This window comes from Tenrec ecaudatus, chromosome 1 (genome assembly GCF_050624435.1).
Source record: "Tenrec ecaudatus isolate mTenEca1 chromosome 1, mTenEca1.hap1, whole genome shotgun sequence".
Lineage (NCBI taxonomy): Eukaryota > Metazoa > Chordata > Mammalia > Afrosoricida > Tenrecidae > Tenrec > Tenrec ecaudatus.
This window is the reverse complement of record NC_134530.1, coordinates 264,659,153-264,677,318: the sequence shown is the minus strand read 5'-3', so window position 1 is coordinate 264,677,318 and position 18,166 is coordinate 264,659,153. Positions and strand designations below refer to the sequence as shown.

The 18,166-nt window shown below is 40.6% G+C and overlaps 1 protein-coding gene across 1 annotated transcript; it reads right to left on the bottom strand.

Moving 5' to 3' along the window:
* Nucleotides 1-572: 572 nt before the first annotated feature.
* MAP10 (microtubule associated protein 10) lies at nt 573-7,020 on the bottom strand. Its single transcript, XM_075532104.1, has one exon. The coding sequence runs from the start codon at nt 7,002-7,004 to the stop codon at nt 4,335-4,337; it is 2,670 nt and encodes an 889-aa protein (XP_075388219.1). The 5' UTR covers nt 7,005-7,020; the 3' UTR covers nt 573-4,334.
* Between the last annotated feature and the right edge of the window lie 11,146 nt (nt 7,021-18,166).

Below are 18,166 nucleotides of genomic sequence, written 5' to 3'. Positions count from 1 at the left end.
GTTCCTCACCCCAACCTTCCTGGAATTTTTAAAAATGACTTTTTACATTCCTCTAGAATAGACCAGGTGTCTGAATAACTGGGCCAGGAGGGCCATCCAAGAGTATTCCACCCATAGGGTAATTTAAAAACGCAAGGAGCTTGTTCAAGCATCATAAATGCTACTCTTATTGTTTTATCTGATTGCTCTAGTAGATATTAATACCTTGTGATTTTAATTTTTACTTAATATAATTTTAATTAATTTACCTATTTACTTACAAGGTTAAATAATATATTACCTTTTTAACTTGACGCTTTGTCAAATTAGTGTATGCTGTCTTGGATTTAAAATGTGTGTGTTATATTCAGTTAGTAAAATATAATATTCTCTATGTGAAAGCAAATCCACATGAAGAATATGGTGCATTCTAAGCTATTAGATGAAAGCATTACAAAAAAGTCCAAGAATCATAACATATTCTACTAAATAGCAAGATCATAGCTTTTTAAAGGAATTAAATGAACCTAAAGCCTTATGTGATGACGAATTTATAATGATGATCAGTTCAAGTAAATATTAATTATCAGATTAAGTAAATTTAGCCAGTAAAAGAAAAGTTGAGAAAAGATTGTGAATAGCTCACTCCAACTGTTTCTCAAGGGCACAACTGAGAAACAATAATAGAAGATCTGATAAGTTTAATGTTACATCAGAAACTTTTAAGCATTGTATTTGAAGATCTTTTGTTTAACATTCCTTCTCAATTTTAATTAACCTAGGTTTTGCATTTGGCATGTAAGTTGCCCATGCAAGTCATATATATATGAGAGAGAGAGAGAGAGAAGTGGGTTCAGAAGGAAATTGCATCATCCAAGAGGGATGAGGCCCTCGGTCAAGAGGGGTAGGCTCTCAAAGTTCTTTATGTGAGAGTATTGTGAGCATTGTAAGAGTTCTTCTCAAGGTAAGTAAATACTTTTAAAAAGTTTATTTTAATCTATTTAAGTCTGGGGCAAAAGCTATTAACCCCAGAATGCTGCAGAAATCTATCTAATAGTGGGTACTTGTCTCTTTAAAACACCAGCAAGGAGCCCTAGTGACTTGGGAATGAAAAGGTGGGTTGCTCACAGTTATCAGTTCAAACCACCAGCAGCTCTATAGGTGGGGAAAATGAGGCTATTCCAATTCCTGGGCAAGGTCCATATTTGAACCACCAAGAAGGGCAAGCTCGTTGAAGAGATGAAAGGAATGCATTCAGATTAAGCCAATAAATGATTCTATATTGACAGAAGTCACTCAAGAAAAAGAGAGCCTTGCAAACTTCATGAGTTAGATCCTGATTCAGCCAAGAGGAGCATTGCTTTAGTAGACACTTGTTTCATTAACCAATCAGCTCCCCAAATCTGTGGGAAGCTGCAGCATAGAACACTGAGATTGTAAAGTTGCTCAAATGAGCTCCTTCCAGTTGCCTTCTCAGGGTACACCTGAGGCTTGGAGAAAGGAAAGCAAGAACACCAAACAGGCAACGTCCGTAGGGCAGCTATCGTGGCCAGCGGGGGCCCAGGTCCTAAGTGGAGTGGCTGTTGTAGTTCATGGTTTCGGCGCCAAGTTATTTGCTACAAACTCTGGGAAGCCATGTTCTGTGCAAACATCACAAGGGAGGTCAAGACACGGGAGCAGGAAAGAAGCCTCCGGGCACTTGCTTCCAGTGCAGGAACCATGGCCCACAAATATCCCAATTGAATTCTAGCAATGACAAAACCCTGGCTCCCAGCCTCTCTCTATTATCAAACTCAAGAAACCTTTGGGTTATGTGTGTAGATGTTGCTTGTAAGTCCATCGCATTCTGCTAGATACTAGGCCTACCTACCTATATGGTATTAAAATCATTTGGTGGTCTCTTAACCACCTGCTATCTCCAAGTAGTAGGCATTGATGAGTCCCCATCAAAGAGATGTTTCACCTTCCCTTGTCTTACATCTGTCCTTTATTCTCCCACGCCTACTTTTAGGGAGACTTTTAAACACTGAGACTGGGGTGCAAGAAACCTTCATTCCCTGAACCCACCAGGCTATTGCAGGGAGCATCGCAAAGCCGACATAGGCTCTTAAAAGCAAATTATTAGAAGAGTTAGAATGAGACAAGATCTGAAAAGGCTTGGAATCCACACAAATACGCCTTAAGGTCCCAGTCTTAAGGATCCCGAACTAAAAAACCCATTTCCTATATGTGTCAGAAAAAGACCCACATGGCAATAAGAGTTCTGCTTTAATTTCTGGGAACTAAACTATGTCCCAACAGTATATCTGTTTGAGAATCTGGCTACTTCTCTTCCTTGAGCCAATAATAAGCTATCTACTGTCTGTTGTTCAGCCCATGTATCCGTAACCTATTGCTCGTTTGTCTCTTCCAGATTGCACCAGTTCTATGTAAAAATGTTAGTGGTAAATAGGTATAGTCCCATCTCACTCCAGATAGTGGCCTCTGGGGGTGGGGGTGGGGGGGAAATAGAGGTGCTGAGTCCCATTTCAGCTGAAAGTAAGCCATATCAGTCAATCACTGAGCAATATCAGAGTCCTTGTTCTCTTCAGGGCAGGGCGGGGGGTGGGGGTGAGAGTCCATGTCAACTAGAGGTCTGGATGACCTAGCTTAAACTGCATCACATGATCTGTTCCATCTGAGATCCAGATGACTCATCCCAACATTGCCTCACATGATAATGAAGTACTCAAAGTACATAGCTGTGCATTACTAGATCAGTCATTGCACTGGAATAAGGGCCAATCAGGATGCAAGGATAAGAACCAGTGGGAAACAAGACAGGGACTAAGGTGAGCCAATGAGGTCCCACCATTTAATCCCTATAAACTCCAACATCGTAATCCCTAGACAGTGTCATTTAGCACAAATTGTCAGGTGGGGCACTTCATGATTGAAGCATACATTGATTACTAAATCTGTGCTTCACTTAAAAAAGGCAATGGAAGAATTTATAAGTATAATTAGGCTTCTTAAAAACAAATTTCCATGCATTAAAAAACCAAACAATTGTACAATCTCATAGTGGTTACACATTGGGCTGCCAACCACGTGGTCAGCAGTTTTAAATCACCAGGCACTCTGAGGAGGAAAGATGGTTTGCTACTCCTGTAAATAAAGAGTCACAGTCTCAGAAACCCCTGGGGCAGTAAGTCAGCATCACTGTGGTAGCAAATTAGTTAAAACAAAAACAAGAAAATGAATTATACAAGAAAATGTACAGGGAGACATCTTTTAAAATTCCTCACTCCAAGAACTTCATAGGACATCGGAAGACTGTTTATGTTCAGGAAGACAATATTATAGTTAAACAGATTACCAAAAAAATTTTCGGTAAGTTTAATTTTAGGAGTTTTGCTTATTTCTGTCGCTTAACTCTTTTCCTTCCCATTTAGTATATGAAATGCCTGGCCTTCATTCATTTGCTCAACAAACGTTGTTAATGCACCTCAACCGCATGCCAGAAACTGATTGTGCTAAGCATTAAGAATGTACTATTGTGCTAAACAGATTATTCCTTCCATCACAGAGCCTAATCCAAGTAGAAGACAAACACTAATCAAGTAATCATTCCATATTGTGTCCAGAAAGAGGTACAGCTCTATTTTGGAATGTAACAGAAATGCCACCAATTGGAAACTTGAGCTGCATATGTGAAAATGCAAGTTTTTTAGACACTGATTCAAAGTCTTTATAGACTACCCATATAAAACTATAAACTCGTATAACACCAGAGCTGTTTTAAATACTTTTGTTACCTTTTTGCACCTCACATAGTAAGTCTATTACATTTACTAATGAGTGTAATTTAATAATTTTTAACTACCCTTATTAGCTAGGCATCCTTTTTCAATGTACCGTGTGTACTCGTGTATAAGCTGAGCGTTTCAGCATTTTTTATGCTGCTTTTGTGATAAAATTAGGTGTCTCCGCTGATATTCGGGTCAGCTTATAGTCGAGTATAAACAGTATACAGTTTCACGATGAGTTGGAATTGATTAGATGGCAGGTATTAGTTTGGTCATAGAAATCTGCTTTAGGAAGATAGATACTGCATGATCTATACTTTAGATACATTATTCTTTTGAAACAATTTTAAAAGAATTCTTAATTAGGTTATATAATGATCATATTATGAGCATGTCAAATTTATTAGTATACTATGTAAACATTAAAGAACTAATAAACATATTTCTTAAAAAGAATTTACATATTTTATGTATTAAAATCATGTAAAAAGTTACTTTTCTCATTAGCAGTACACATACTATATATATATTGTCAAAATATCCATGATTTTTAAAAGCATGTTATTTTTACACTGTATATCCTGGAAGTTTATTTATTACTAGTTCAGAAATATCTTTGCATTGTTTGGAAATATTTAGTGAACCAACTTCATCGCTGTCTTCTTCAAATTGATCTGATGTACTGACATCCAAGGCCTTAAATTCTAATTCTGACAAATTAGATGGCAGGTAAGAACTCACTTGAGACGTCCTTGGTGACTGACTCTTTTCTAAAGACTTGCAACCAGCTTTTGTTTTAAGTTTCATAGAGCTGTCTTGAACACTCTTTGTAAGTTTTGAATTAGGCATACTGTTATGGTCTCTCTGTTTTTCTTTTTCCTCTGTCCAATGTAATGAAGATATATCACTGGTAGAGATATAAGATGCTTCATCAGAACCTTTATCCTGAGTCTTTGAAGTATGACATCTTTTATATGAGTGTATTGGTAATCCAGCTGAAAAAGGTGGGCTAAGAATCGAACATTTCTCACTACTATTTTTTCTTATGGATGATCTTGCTTCACTAGACTTACTAATAGATTGACAATGGTTTCGATTTTCTGGACTATCATGACCCTGTAAGCTTCTGCTGGTATCCTCAGTGGTATAGGAATCTTCAGAATAACAAAGGCTAGTAAAATCATCTGAATATTTTAGTTCTGAAATGCTTTCAGAAGAACTATTTTTACTTAGCTTATTTTCACTTAGATCAGTAATGTCATTATTTATGGTTTTGACCTGCCTGCTACCTATTTCTTTATGTACAGTTCTGTCGATTGCATTTTGTTGAACAACACATGAATTTTGGACTTCTGTTTCCACTTTGTCTTCAAAAATATTTTTAAGATTAAACTGTTCTGAAATAATGGATTTTGCGGCACTTTTTTCTTCCAATGAACCACTATTGGTTCTATTTTTAGTACAATAAATTGTCTTTTTTCCCGCTGTACCTGGCAGTTTAGTTTTACTTGTTCTAGGCTCATCGAAAACCCCATTAACTTGTCTTGAAGTATTACTATTTTCAGCAAAAGCTGTATCTGAAACTAAACCCTGATCTTCTGGTAGTTGATGTGACTTCTGATGTTGTTCAACAAGGCTTAATTCTTTAACTTTGGATGATGGGATTCTGAGTTTTGCACCCAAAATTTGTGCTTGCATTTTTCTCTCCTGTTCTCTTTGTTCATGTACTAGCAACATGTTAGGATTTGTTTGCTTTAAACGTAGCTTTAGTGTATTTGTTATGCCATAAAGCAGCCTTCCCCTTGGAACTCGGTTTTGGGGGATACTACTGGGCTTTTCATAATGTATACTTTTCCGGAGATTTTCAACTTGATTCTTTCTATTTTGAAGACTTACTGACTTTTTCTTTTCCCCTACTGAGAGTTTTTCCTTCTTGGATTCAGATTTACATGTGGTTTTGGCAAGAGAGTCTGGTTCATTCTTTTCCTCAGTTCTATATAACCAGGCTAGATGGGGATGTATATGAGTAGGGCTTGCCATGGGCTGGGCGTATAACAGGGACAGCTCAACCAACAAAGCATTTAACAAAGGCAATTCTCTTATAGTAGTAATTCTATTTTGTTCAGTTTGAGAGTGACAAGGAGTTTGATTATTTTTTCCTACATTCTGAATATTTTCTGAAGGATTTGCAAGCACAGAGAGACTTTCCTTCGTTATAGTATTCACATACTTTTGAAAACTGTTGTGTGTTTGGGGATTTACATGATTCTCTTCTTGAAAAACAGCATCTAGTTCCTCAGGCATATGAACTTGCGGTACAAATGTGATTTTACCTTGTACAGAAGGCATCTTTTTTTCAATCATATGAGTGTAGTAGAGAGGTGGGGGGCAAAATATATTGGTTTCAATGTCCAACTCTTCCTGATTTGGACTATTACATCTACTACTACTACTAGTTTTGTCCTTCTCCACAGAATCCGTGTTATCAGAGATGGCACCACTGTGGACATTTATTTCCTTTAACTCCTGTGTGGTTGTGATTTTTAAATCCACCAGGTGTGCATCATCTCCTGAGCTTGGTCCTGAGGTTGGCTGCCTTGGCTGTTGTTTTTCCTGCAGGGAATTAACCTCGCCGGCCTCTTGTCCCTCTGCTTCCTCCAGTTCACTTTTCCTGCAGGTGACCTGTCCCTCAAGACGTCCCAGCAAAGTCTCCCCCAGGTCGGTCAGGCTGTAGCCCAACGCAATGTCCCCAATCCGCTTCCCCATCGGGTTGCACAAAGGGAAGCATCCTCGATGGCCCCACGTGCAGGCTGACTGTACTGGCCCCAGGACCTTTTGGGCAGCGTCCGCAAGCGAGACGCCACAGCTACCCAGGAGTCGCGGGGTGGGCGTCGGGCGTCCGGGCGCCAGCTGCAGAAGCAGCGCGTAAAGCGGGGTCTGACGGAGCAAGCGGTGCAAGGTGGGCGGGTGCAGTCTGAAGAGACAGGACTTGCCGCGACCGAAAGTTACCACGCAGGGTCGGGGCTGCGGGTCGCTGCCGCCGGGTGGGTAAACCAGCAACGTGGGGAAGTCCAACAGGCGGAAGGCCACCGCAGGGCGGAAGCCCGACGGCAGCGGCAGCGAGGCCTCCTTCTCCTCCAGCGCCCCCGCCGACGACGGCAGCACCCCGGCTTCTAGGCGCACCCAGTCCACTAGCAGCTCTAGCGAGAACAGCCGCTCCCGCAGAGGCGCCGCCATTGCGGTTGCCCGGGAAACGCCGCCGCGGCCTTCGGAAGCTCGAGGCGGAAGCCGTGGGTCTCGCGTGAGTTTGGGAGAGGACGGCGCTGGCGGCGGCTCTCGCGAGATTTGAGCGGACGCCCCTCGGCTGCCGCGCGCAGTTTGGGACTCCGGGCTTTTAACGCTTGGACGCGGCGGAAGCGTTGGCTGCTGTCCAGATTTGTATTAAGCCAATTCTTTACGGCTAAGACCCAAGCTGTGGTGGTAAAATCCAGGTTGTGTTGGGGTGGGGGGGGGGGGTAGTGGTGGAATTAGGGAGGAGTCGTGTTTTCGAGTAGCTGGATAGCATTTTGGGCGTCAGCTCAAATCTAGCTGCGGAAATACTGAAAATGAATAAAAACGCCCTTCCCAGACCTTAGCCTGAAGACAACCTGAGTCTGCTGGTCTCTGGTAACGAGTCTGCCAAAAGTTTATAGAATTTGAAGGTACCTTCCTGGAAGTCCAACAGTAGTAACACTGCTAACCGAGAGGTGTGCAGTTCGAAACCTCCAACCTCTCTGCTGGAGAAAGATGAGGCTTTCTACTCCTGTAAACGTTGCAGTTTTGGAAATCCACCATGGTCACTATAAGCCGGAATGGAGCTAATGACAGTGAGGTGTTTTTTGTTTGTTTTAAAGTACCGGTGGTGAAATTCTTCTACCTGAGCAGTCACTGGGTATAAGGCAATGCTAATGATTCTGTTCAGTAAAACAGATAAGCAGAAACTGAGAATGTTATTAGGAGAGACCAGACCTTGGATAAGGACATCTTGCTATGTAGAGAGGTGGCACACACACACAAAAAAAAGACAGTGATCCTGACATGATGGGTTGATCCAATCCATTATTGGCTGCAACAATGGCGCCAACAAGCACAATTAAGAGACAGGCAGCAGGATAAGGCTGTGCTTTGTTCTGTTGTGTACAGAGTTGCAATGAGTTAGAGTGGGCTCTGTGGCACCAAACAACAACATTGTAGATTTTCAAACAGGTCCTCTCCTAACCTCAATGAGCTAATCACCTAGGAAACCATGGCTGGCATGTGTAGAGCTTTGAATGCCAAAATAAGGAATTTGTATTGTATTCTGAATTTACGTTTTGTTTGGCTAAGTAGCAGTCATATCAGTGTTTGGAGATGTAGCCAGGAAAGAAATGTGGATAATAGATTTTTTTAAATAAGAAATTGGATTAAGAGCAATCTTAGGAGACTATTGAAGTAGTCTATGCCATGGGAGTAATTAAGCAACCCACTGACAGCAGTGGGTTTAGTGTTCTGTATATTTTTAAGGTCTTAATGGAGTCAGTGGAGGGGCAGATAGATAAAGGTATTTGAGACAGAGAATCTTAAAATTTGGGAAAATTTATGGGTGGAAATATTTCTGCTATTGAAAAAGGAAATACTGAGGCACAGTCGACAAAAATAAATAACCTATGGATTTTGATACATAGAATTTGATGAAGGAGCCCTGGTGGTTCAATAGTTATATGCTGGACTGATAACCATAAGGTCAGAGGTTACAACCCACCAGCGCTCTGTGAGGAAAAACAAAAAAGCTCCATTTGTTCTAGTAAAGATTATAGCCTGGGACCCCCTAGGGGGAAAGTCTGGGGGGCCCGTATAAGTTGGAATCATTTTGACAGCACAAAGTTTGAAGTGCCCACCAGACATGTGAATATATTCATCTTTATCCAGCTTTATAATTTTTTTTTAAGAAGAGAAAAATCACTGTCAGCTGGTTGATTCCCACTCATAGCAGACCTACAAAGACAGAATGAAGCTGCTCCTGTTGGTTTCCAAGACTGTAAATCTTTATGGGAGCAGAAAATCTCATCTTCTCCCCCAGACTAGCCAAGGGTCTCAAACTGTTGTCTCCTGTTGGGTTAGCCGTCCAGCTCATAACTAACAGGGCTTTTCTTCTTAAAATTTGTAGATTAGTAATTCAGTTACACTGATTTGATGATCCTTTTGCTTTTTTAAGGCACCTGTGTTAGGCTGGGTTCTCAGATAAGCAAAACCAGTTATGTATGTATACCGAGAGAAAGAAAATTAGATCAAGAAAGTGTCTCACTGTTGTAGAAGTGGTCAAGTCCAAGGCTGGACAAGTTCCAAGTATGGGTCAGATGTTAGTCTGGCAGGTTCTCCTGACTAGCATTGCCACAGGGGCTGATGGAAACGAGCACTAAGAAGGCAAAAAACAAAACAAAAACCCAACGGTTGGTGTGTTAGTCTGAGGAGGATCACAGGCCAGTGGGGAGAAAGTTTTTGATTCCAGTGGCAGTGTAAAGATCTCAGCACTAGCAGGGGTCTCCATACGGCTGCTCCAGCACCCAGGCCTGCAACAGGGTAGGTCCATGCAGCTTCTCAGGGATGTCTCGCAGGAAGTGAGCCTTGCCAGCTGAAGCAGGAAACTGGCTAAGGCAGCTGCACCCTGATCCACCCATCAGAGAGCAAGAGACCCAAGAACCAGAAAGGCAAGGCTCACCGAGCCATTTATCTCTTTGCCCTTCAGTTAATCCGACATGCATTTATCAGCCAGGGTGGCACAATAAACCTTATCTCTCACTCACTCACTCACTCACTCACTCACTCACTCACTCACTCACTCACTCCCTCCCTCCCTGTGAGACATTACTGACAATGAGCCTGATGGAGCTACACTGATGTAGCCAGAACCCTGGAGCTAGAGGAGCCACTTGGAGACCCACACCAGCACTAAGATGCTTACTCGATCCACAAGATTTTTCACCCACTGGCCTCTGATCTTCCTGCATTCAGCATCATTATGTGTTTCATGAGTGTGAAGAGGAATTTATAGATTGGTATTGGAACTATGGGCTAATATCAGACATAAGGACTTGATCTGGACTGGCTTGGAATGTTTTTTCAATATTCAATTGCTCTTGTATATAAAGCTCTTTCTTAAGCACATATGAATGTCTCTGGATTTGTTTCTCTAGTCAACTCAGACTAACTCACTATCTCATGAGGAATTTGTACACGTATCAAGAGGCAGTTGTATGAACAGAACAAGGGAATAATACTGCATAATTTAAAATCAAGAAAGGTATACATCAGGTTGTATGCTTTCACCATACATGTATGTTGAGAAGCTGGCTTATATGAAGAAGAATGTGGCATTAAGAGTAGAGGAAGGTTTATTAACAACCTGCAATATGCAAATGACATAACCTTGCATGCTCAACGTGAGAAGGAATTGAAGCAATTGCTAATGAAGATCAGGATTGTTGCCTTCAGTATGGATTATGATTCAATGTAAAGAAGACCAAAATCCTCACAACTGGACCAATAGGTAACATCATGATAGATGGAGAAAAGGTTGAAGAAAAGGATTTTTTCATCCTTGGATATACAATCCTTATAAAGTGCCAGTCAAGAGATCAAAAGATGTGTTATAGTAGGTAAATCTGCACAAAACCTTTTTAGAGTATTGATAAGAATGCTAGTTTAAGGACTAAGGTATGCCTGATCCAAGTCACAGTGGTATTTTCCACTGCCCCATATGCATGCGAAAGTTGGCCATTATTCAACTGAGATATAATCAATCCATTTGAACTGTGATGCTGGAGAAGAATATTGAAAGTACTATGGACTGCTAAAATGTCAAACCTATCTGTCTTGAAAGAAGTATGGCCAAAGTGTTCCTTAGAAGCAAGTATGGCCAGACTGCTTACATTCTTTGGACATATTGTCTTATTTTCAGGAGAGATCACTTCCTGGACAGCAGGCTTGGTAAATAGGAGCGAAAAAAAGAGGAAGGCCTTCAAGGCGATGGATTGACACTGTGGTTGCAACCCTGGGCTCAGGCATAAGACTAATTGTATGATGGTGCAGCTCTGTTGTACACGGGGCCACTACAGGTGGGAACCAACAGCACCAACAACAACCAAAGATCTCAGCTATTGTCTGGCCTTCTAAATCAAATATGATGACTCCCTCTAGTGATTGATCCTGAAGATGAGTCAAAAGCCAGCAAGGCAGACAATGCCTGTTGTGATCTATAGTGTTTTCATTGACTAATTTTCAAAACCAGATCACCAGACCTTTCTTCTTAGTCTGCAATCTATAGTGAAACCTCCCCAGTCTGGGTGACCTTGATGTCATTTGATATGGGTGGTTAACCCAGCATCACAGATAAGTGCAGGCCAACACAGTTTACGAAACATACTGGATGTGAGGGTGCATTTTCACGATATTCAGAATATTTTCTGAAATAATTTGTGGGGGAAGAGCAAAGGAAATTGGGGAGGACGGGAAATGAGATGACAGCAGAGGGATAAAAAAATATTAAACCTTGGAAAATTACAAGTGCCCAATATGGGCACTCCAAATATGTCATTCACAGAAACGTTCTGTGTGGTCTCCATATCTAGCAATGTAATTCTCATTGATAAATAATAAACCCAAACAAGGTATTGGAGCCAATAGATATTTGCTTTCTAGCTTCCTCGTTGTATACCGTTTTCTCTAAGATAATAAACCCTTGGGGCGAGAAGCTTAATCTTCAGAGCCAAGACTAATTGTGGATGCTATGACAAAAGCACCAGAAACTTTGTTCACAGAGGTTAATTTAAATTACACAATTTACGTTTTACACACATGCTTTTCTACAGAACAGTTATTCTCTCAGAAGAGAAACAAATGTTAGTATGGCCATGAATATGTTCAAAGTAATGCCAAAATGTCCACGGGTGCCAATGCATTCTCTCACCACTGATTCAAGAACTGCATGGCTTTCTTCTGTAGTTCTGTGGCTGCCTTGTTAGTGATGCCCCCACAACTATGGCTTAGGTGGGAAGCAAACAATGCTGAGGAGCCCCTTCTCCTCCCTAAGGAATATTCTAAATTCAAACCAAGGAACAAACCAGCTAGAATTGGCTCAGTCATGGCTACCAATGTGAAGTCAGAACAAACCTAAATTTTAAAAATTTGGATGACTGAACAGGGGTGGGGGGTAGGGGGTCAAGTGGAGAATGAAATTTGAAGCCCTAATTCAACCAACATCACGCACCAGCTCAATTTGCTTCCTACCTTCAGGTACCCTTCCCTCTAATTAATAATTAGTGGGAAAACTAGAATATCTGAATTGTTTTTCAGATTCCAACAACATTAAAACTCAAAGAAAATGTGTTCTATTACTTCAAACAATGAACTGCTGGATAAATTTGTTCATTTGTTTATTGTTTCAAGCAACATTTACTATTCACTCAAAGGCAGGCTCAGCACTACAGAGGTATCCAAGGTGAGAGACACAGACAAGCTCCCGCACTATACACTAGAATACAAGCTAGAAGAAGCAGTGACAAAGTGTTTGGGACCACTGGGGAATATATCACAAAAGAGATGTCACTTCAACCAAGTCCTGAAGGATGAAGGGACATAGCCCAGCCAAGAAGAAAGGGGACCCTTCACTTGCTCAAAGAAGGAAGAGCAACAAGGTGTAAGTGAGCATAATGGATACAAGACCCGATGGAAATGTGTGTGTGGGTGGAAGTACTGAAGTGAAAGTTGGGGCTGGTTATAGAAAGACATGTTTACTGCATTGATGAATCTGAACCTATAGAGAATATCAAGTGGCTAGTATGCAGCCAAAGCTAAAAAGAATGGCATTTGAAGATACTTCAATATAAATAACCAAAGGAAGGAGTTAGTTCTTTAAGAAGAATTAGGGAAATGGAAGGAGAAAATGTCCCATCAGGATTTGTATGAAAAACCAGTCATGGGGCTTGTTTGAATCTGCACTTATGGCTCCATAAGGCTCCATGCCCCAACCCTCTAGGGGCAGATAGCTTCAACCACACACTGCTGATATCCCCAAACAGAAGTGTTATGAGCAGCCAATAAGCCCCCAGCCCACTGCCCCCTACTTCCAGTCAACTGCTCACATATCCCATATCTTTCCCATCCAGCTGGTATAGGCAACTCCTCCCCACTCATTGTTTTCCCTTAATGCTCAGCTGCAAATATTTCTATTCCAATCCTGACATCCTTTCGAACAGCTTTTGCTCTTCCCAGAGTTTTCCAATTATTGTAAAAATAACAGAATTGAAAGCATAGTATAGGGGAGGAATAAAAATAGAATTAACACTAACCGTATTGGGTTAGTGTTGAAAATGGATAAGGCAGGGAGCTATGCAAAACGTTGTAGAAATACTTAGGAATATATGCAAATGATTAAAATAGGCATGCCATGAGAGTTTCTTTTATCCAAGAAATGTAAATAAATGGGATAGTTAATTTCCTAATGATTATAAATAAATGGATACTGCTACAGATGTTTAATATTCTGGGCTACTAATGGAGACACAACTTACAGTGGAAAACTTTAATTGTTCTTTTATTAACTGAAAATCTAATAATCCAGCTTAATTTTAAGTTAGAACTTACAAAAAATAATGATGAATAAAATTTCTTATCATGATATCTTTGTGTTGCTTCTACATATTCCTAACTCACTATAGCACTGTTGTCTTAGATTATAACTAGCAGGGAGAAAGGATGACTCTTTCACATCTTCTAAAGCCCAGCCTCGCAGAGGCAGGCTCTTAAACAAATACTTTTTGATGACACTGACTTAATGGCAATTTTATTTTTCCAGTGTAGAAATGGAAAAATAGCTGTTCAAATATCTGAGAAGCACTGCACACTCTTACTATCTATAAGATGACGTTTAGGATTTTTTTTTTAATTTGTAGCTACCCACGACTATTTTGAATTACTTTGCTGCATGAAATATTTATTAATCATACCACTTTTTCCAGTATTCCAAATGGCATTTTGCTTATTCAAAGAGTGTTAATTACTCAAAAGACCATCTGTCTAGGAGACTCAACAGAAGGCTTAAATAATCACAATTGAGTGAAGAATGTGTGGTCCCATTGTATCAAATCAAATATTTACATTTCTCAGTAGTTTAAATATGTACATTCTTATTCAGCTGCCTGCCACAAGTCAGACTTAATTGCTATTTCTTTTTTATCATCCATATTTGCAAGCCAATATAGAAATTTCAATACAAGTATAGCTTCAAGTGAATCAAACAAAATTGCCAATCATACAAAGGTCTGTGTAACACATACATTTGCATAGGAAATAGCCCTGAAAGCAATAGTATTTTCAGCCAGATAATCAGTTAAACAGTATTACAGAAATAAGGGGGGGTGGCTTATTCAGTCTCTCTGAGCATTAGTAATTGTGATTGTTCTGCTGCTGCAGTACGAAAGTTGAGAGGCAGCAGCAGCGGTAACTGCAGTAGCATTAACAGGGTCTCACCAGCCTGTTCTCTAAGAAATGACTGTCAGTAAATATGGCACTCAGCCAAAAGGAAGGTATCTCTATCTAAGTTAAAAGTTATACAATGCCTCTATGGTTTTCATAACATCAACAACAGAACCCAAAGACACACACAATCCTCTTCTGTAGGAGAAACAAGATATAAAGGTATGTGGATTAAAATAATCAGAAACACAAACTGGCTATTTATGATACTCAACAATGCTTTAAAGTGGAGGAGAAGGGGGAAATTGGAACAAGCATTGCCAAACCAATTCACGAAATGCTGGTTAAGGTAGAGTGTAGCTGAGGAACAAAAACCCAAATCAGTAAGGTTTGGGATTAGAAGGCAGTAAAAATAGCAAGGATTTTGGAGAAATGCAACCCTGAAGGAGAACACGCTTCCCTCTTCTGAGCTGTGTGGCTTGGACAAACGACCACACATTTATGAGCCTGTTTCCGCATCGATAAAGGGGTTGTGAAGCAGAGTAGGGCAGGCAGGAGATTTAATCAGATCATATGATACGTGCATCTGAGAGCTAATAGGCACGCCACGAAAACTAAAACCGAAACAAAAAACATAGATTTAGTGTCTTCTCTCCCACATTACCCGAGAACCAGAAAGGCAAGGCTCACCTTTTTTTAAAATCTCTCCACCCTTTAATTAATCCCTCATGTGTTTATCGGCCAGGTGGGCACAATAAAACTTAACTATCTCAGGTGGCTATGGAAATGAGTGTATTCAAGATAAACAGGTCAGATGGCAGGCACTGACAACTTCCCCAGACTGATAGGCAATATGGGCAGGCCAGTGGTTCAAGTTCAAAGAACCAGAATTTGATGAGCCAGATGCAGGGTCCCGACCCAGCAAAATGCAAAGCCAGGTTTACCATAGCATCCACTTATATTGGAAGCAGGTGAGGAAATTTCCTTTCAGTTGCATCAGGGCTGTGACCTGCGTAAGGGTGTGGTAGCACTCCCAAACCTTACAACCGATTGGCTACTCAGAGTAGCTCTCCTTCAGAATTTGATTACATTGTGTTAGGTAACGTATCACTGAGGATTCTAGCCCAGTTCATTTGACACAAAACCTAACACAGCACCCTAAAGAACCTGAGAAAAGTGTAAGATTGAGAGAGCTTGTTGGCAGCCATTCATTCACTGGTCACAGAGGCACATTTAAATATGTTTTGTTTATAATAAAATTGTGCATGTCTGAACTCTAAGAGCAGTACTTTTTGACTCATCTTTGTAAAATGATAAAAAGCCTAGATTACAGGTGCAAACTACATGTTTCAAATCCTAGCTCTATAAACTACTGCTTCATTACTTTGATGTGAACCACTTTTCTTATATGAAAAATATGGATCACTGTATCTACCTCCTAGAAATCTTATAAGGATTATGTGAATTAATATTCACAGGACTTAGAACAGTCCTGTCATAGAGTTAAAAATGATCAATGTATTTCATTGATCACTTGCCACCTGGCAGACTTCTAGGAGCCCTGGGGTGGCAGTGGATTATGCTTTGGGTTACTAAGTACAAAGCAAGCATTTCTAACCTCCAGCTGCCCTATGGGAGAAAGGTGAGGCTTTGGGCACCCATCAAGATTTACAGCCTTGGACACCTACTGGAGCCTTTGACTCTGCCCTACAGGGTCACTATGAGCCAGAATTGTGTTGATGGAAGTAAATGAGCAGATTTTTCAATGAAGCCCTTTAAAAATAATCAGCTTCTAAACAACGTTTCTATTTTAGATGTTAATGTACTGTATATCCTCATTTATATACTCATGTATAAGCCACGTTTTTCAGCATGAGTTTTTAATGCAGTTTTGTGGTAAAATTAGGTGCCTCAGCCGATATTCAGCTCAGGTTATACTTGAGTATATTCCGCACCTAATTGTGAGGCTGGTGCAGGATCGTGCACTGTTTCGTTCTGTTATGCGTAGGGTCACTATGAATTGAAGCCGATTCGATGGCACATAACAATAACAATTTACCTGAGATAGACCTATTGTTTTCAACCTATAACAATTTATATGCTCTTTACCCTTTCATGTAGTAGACCGTTGTTTTGTCACGGGTAAAGGCAAGGTTAAAGAAAACAATTATGTACAAAGTTTGAAGTTTATTTGAGGACAGGAGGATGCTGTTAGGGATAGATCTGAATTAAGGTGTTGGCAATGAGCATTAAGAGAAAGAACTAGATCCAAGAAATAGTTAGGAAACACATTCTAAAGAGCACAATCACTTAAGTGCTCAACTACTAATTGAAAAGCTTGAACCCATCCAGAGGCAGCTCAGAAGAAAGGGCTGGCTACCTACGTCTTAAAAGTTAAAGCCTTCAAAACCCGGTGCCGTGCAGTTCTGCAGTGCCATCTATGGGCTCTCCAGAGCTGGGATCAACTGGACAAACTGGTTTGGCTTTTTGGTTAGTTGATTGATTGTAAAATAAGAGGAAATGGAATCCCAAAGAAATTCAGGCTTCTACTCTGAACAATTAGGAAGATCAAGAAAACAGAGTACTGTGGTCGGTTGGTTTGTCGTTGCTTTTATTGAGAATGCAGGTGAAAGAAAGCCTTGAATGAAAGTTATTAATTTCAGTGTCTGGGTAGTTGGTCTGCTTTGGAATAGTAGAAGCCCAGACACATTGGAAAGGTTCCCCAGAAGCTCCCAAGGAGTGGTGGTGGTTAGCAAAAGCCCATCAGATGCCTTGGTTCCAAACTCGCAAACTTTGTTTCAGAAAGGAATCAGATTTAGGAAAGGCCTGAATGTGCTATTGAAGGAAAGGAGGCAGCCATCCAGCTGTATGGCTGAACAAACACTGATTGGTTTAGTGGATTTTCAATTACTCAGGGATTACTGTAGAACATGGGTGCTCAGTACGACGATCGCGATCTACTAGTCGACTGCAAATGCAGTGCGATTGCATGGCATTAAAAAAATAGACATAAGCCTATCATCAATCCCATCACTTAAATGATACACAGCGCAGCCAATCAGATGCAACCTTAGGTGTCAAACACATGCACAAACAACTGAGCTAAGTGCAGCAAAACTGACAAGTCTGATTGCCAATTTTTAGACCTTGTTTTTGTTTCTTTTAAACATAAAGAAAGGGTATTAACATGAGTGGGGGAGATGGACCAACTAAGAAGACAAAACTGTATCACTTTCACACGGAATGGGAGATGTTGACACTACAAGTTGACATTAGCTGAAGTCCAGAGCGCATGAACAGTTCTGGAACTTCCTCGCAGAGGGAAAGTACCAAGCATGAGAACATGTGCACCTCCTTGACTGCATTCTTCGGCTCTACTTGTTGATGTGAGTCAGCCTTTTCCCACATAACGATCATTAAGTCCAAGTACCGTTCCACCATGACTGGTGACCATTTGGAAGTGTGCTCGAGGCTGGCTGTCAGCAGCTACTGTCCGTACTGTGCATCCCTGGCGCATTCCATTCAGTGGAAGTCATCAGAGTCAACTCAGGTCATGACAAAAAATGTACATAGTGAATGGTGTTGTGTTGTCCAATATGGACTCATGTGGTTATGCAAGGTACATAAACATACATTATACATGTAAAGAATTCCCCATGCGTTTATGAATAAATGTAATAAATAAAAATATGTGTTGCATGTTTGTAGTTGGTAGATCACTTTGCCTTGATCATTTTATAAGTAGCTCGTGTGCTGAAGAGGTGTGAGCACCTCTGAGAAGTTCCAAATAACAGAGTTCAGGCCCTACTAACGGGGTTTCTGGATGATTATCCACTTCCTGGTTTAGAATTTGTCTTCTAGTAATTATTATCAAATTGATTCCAGTTCATAGCAACTTGCAGGACAGA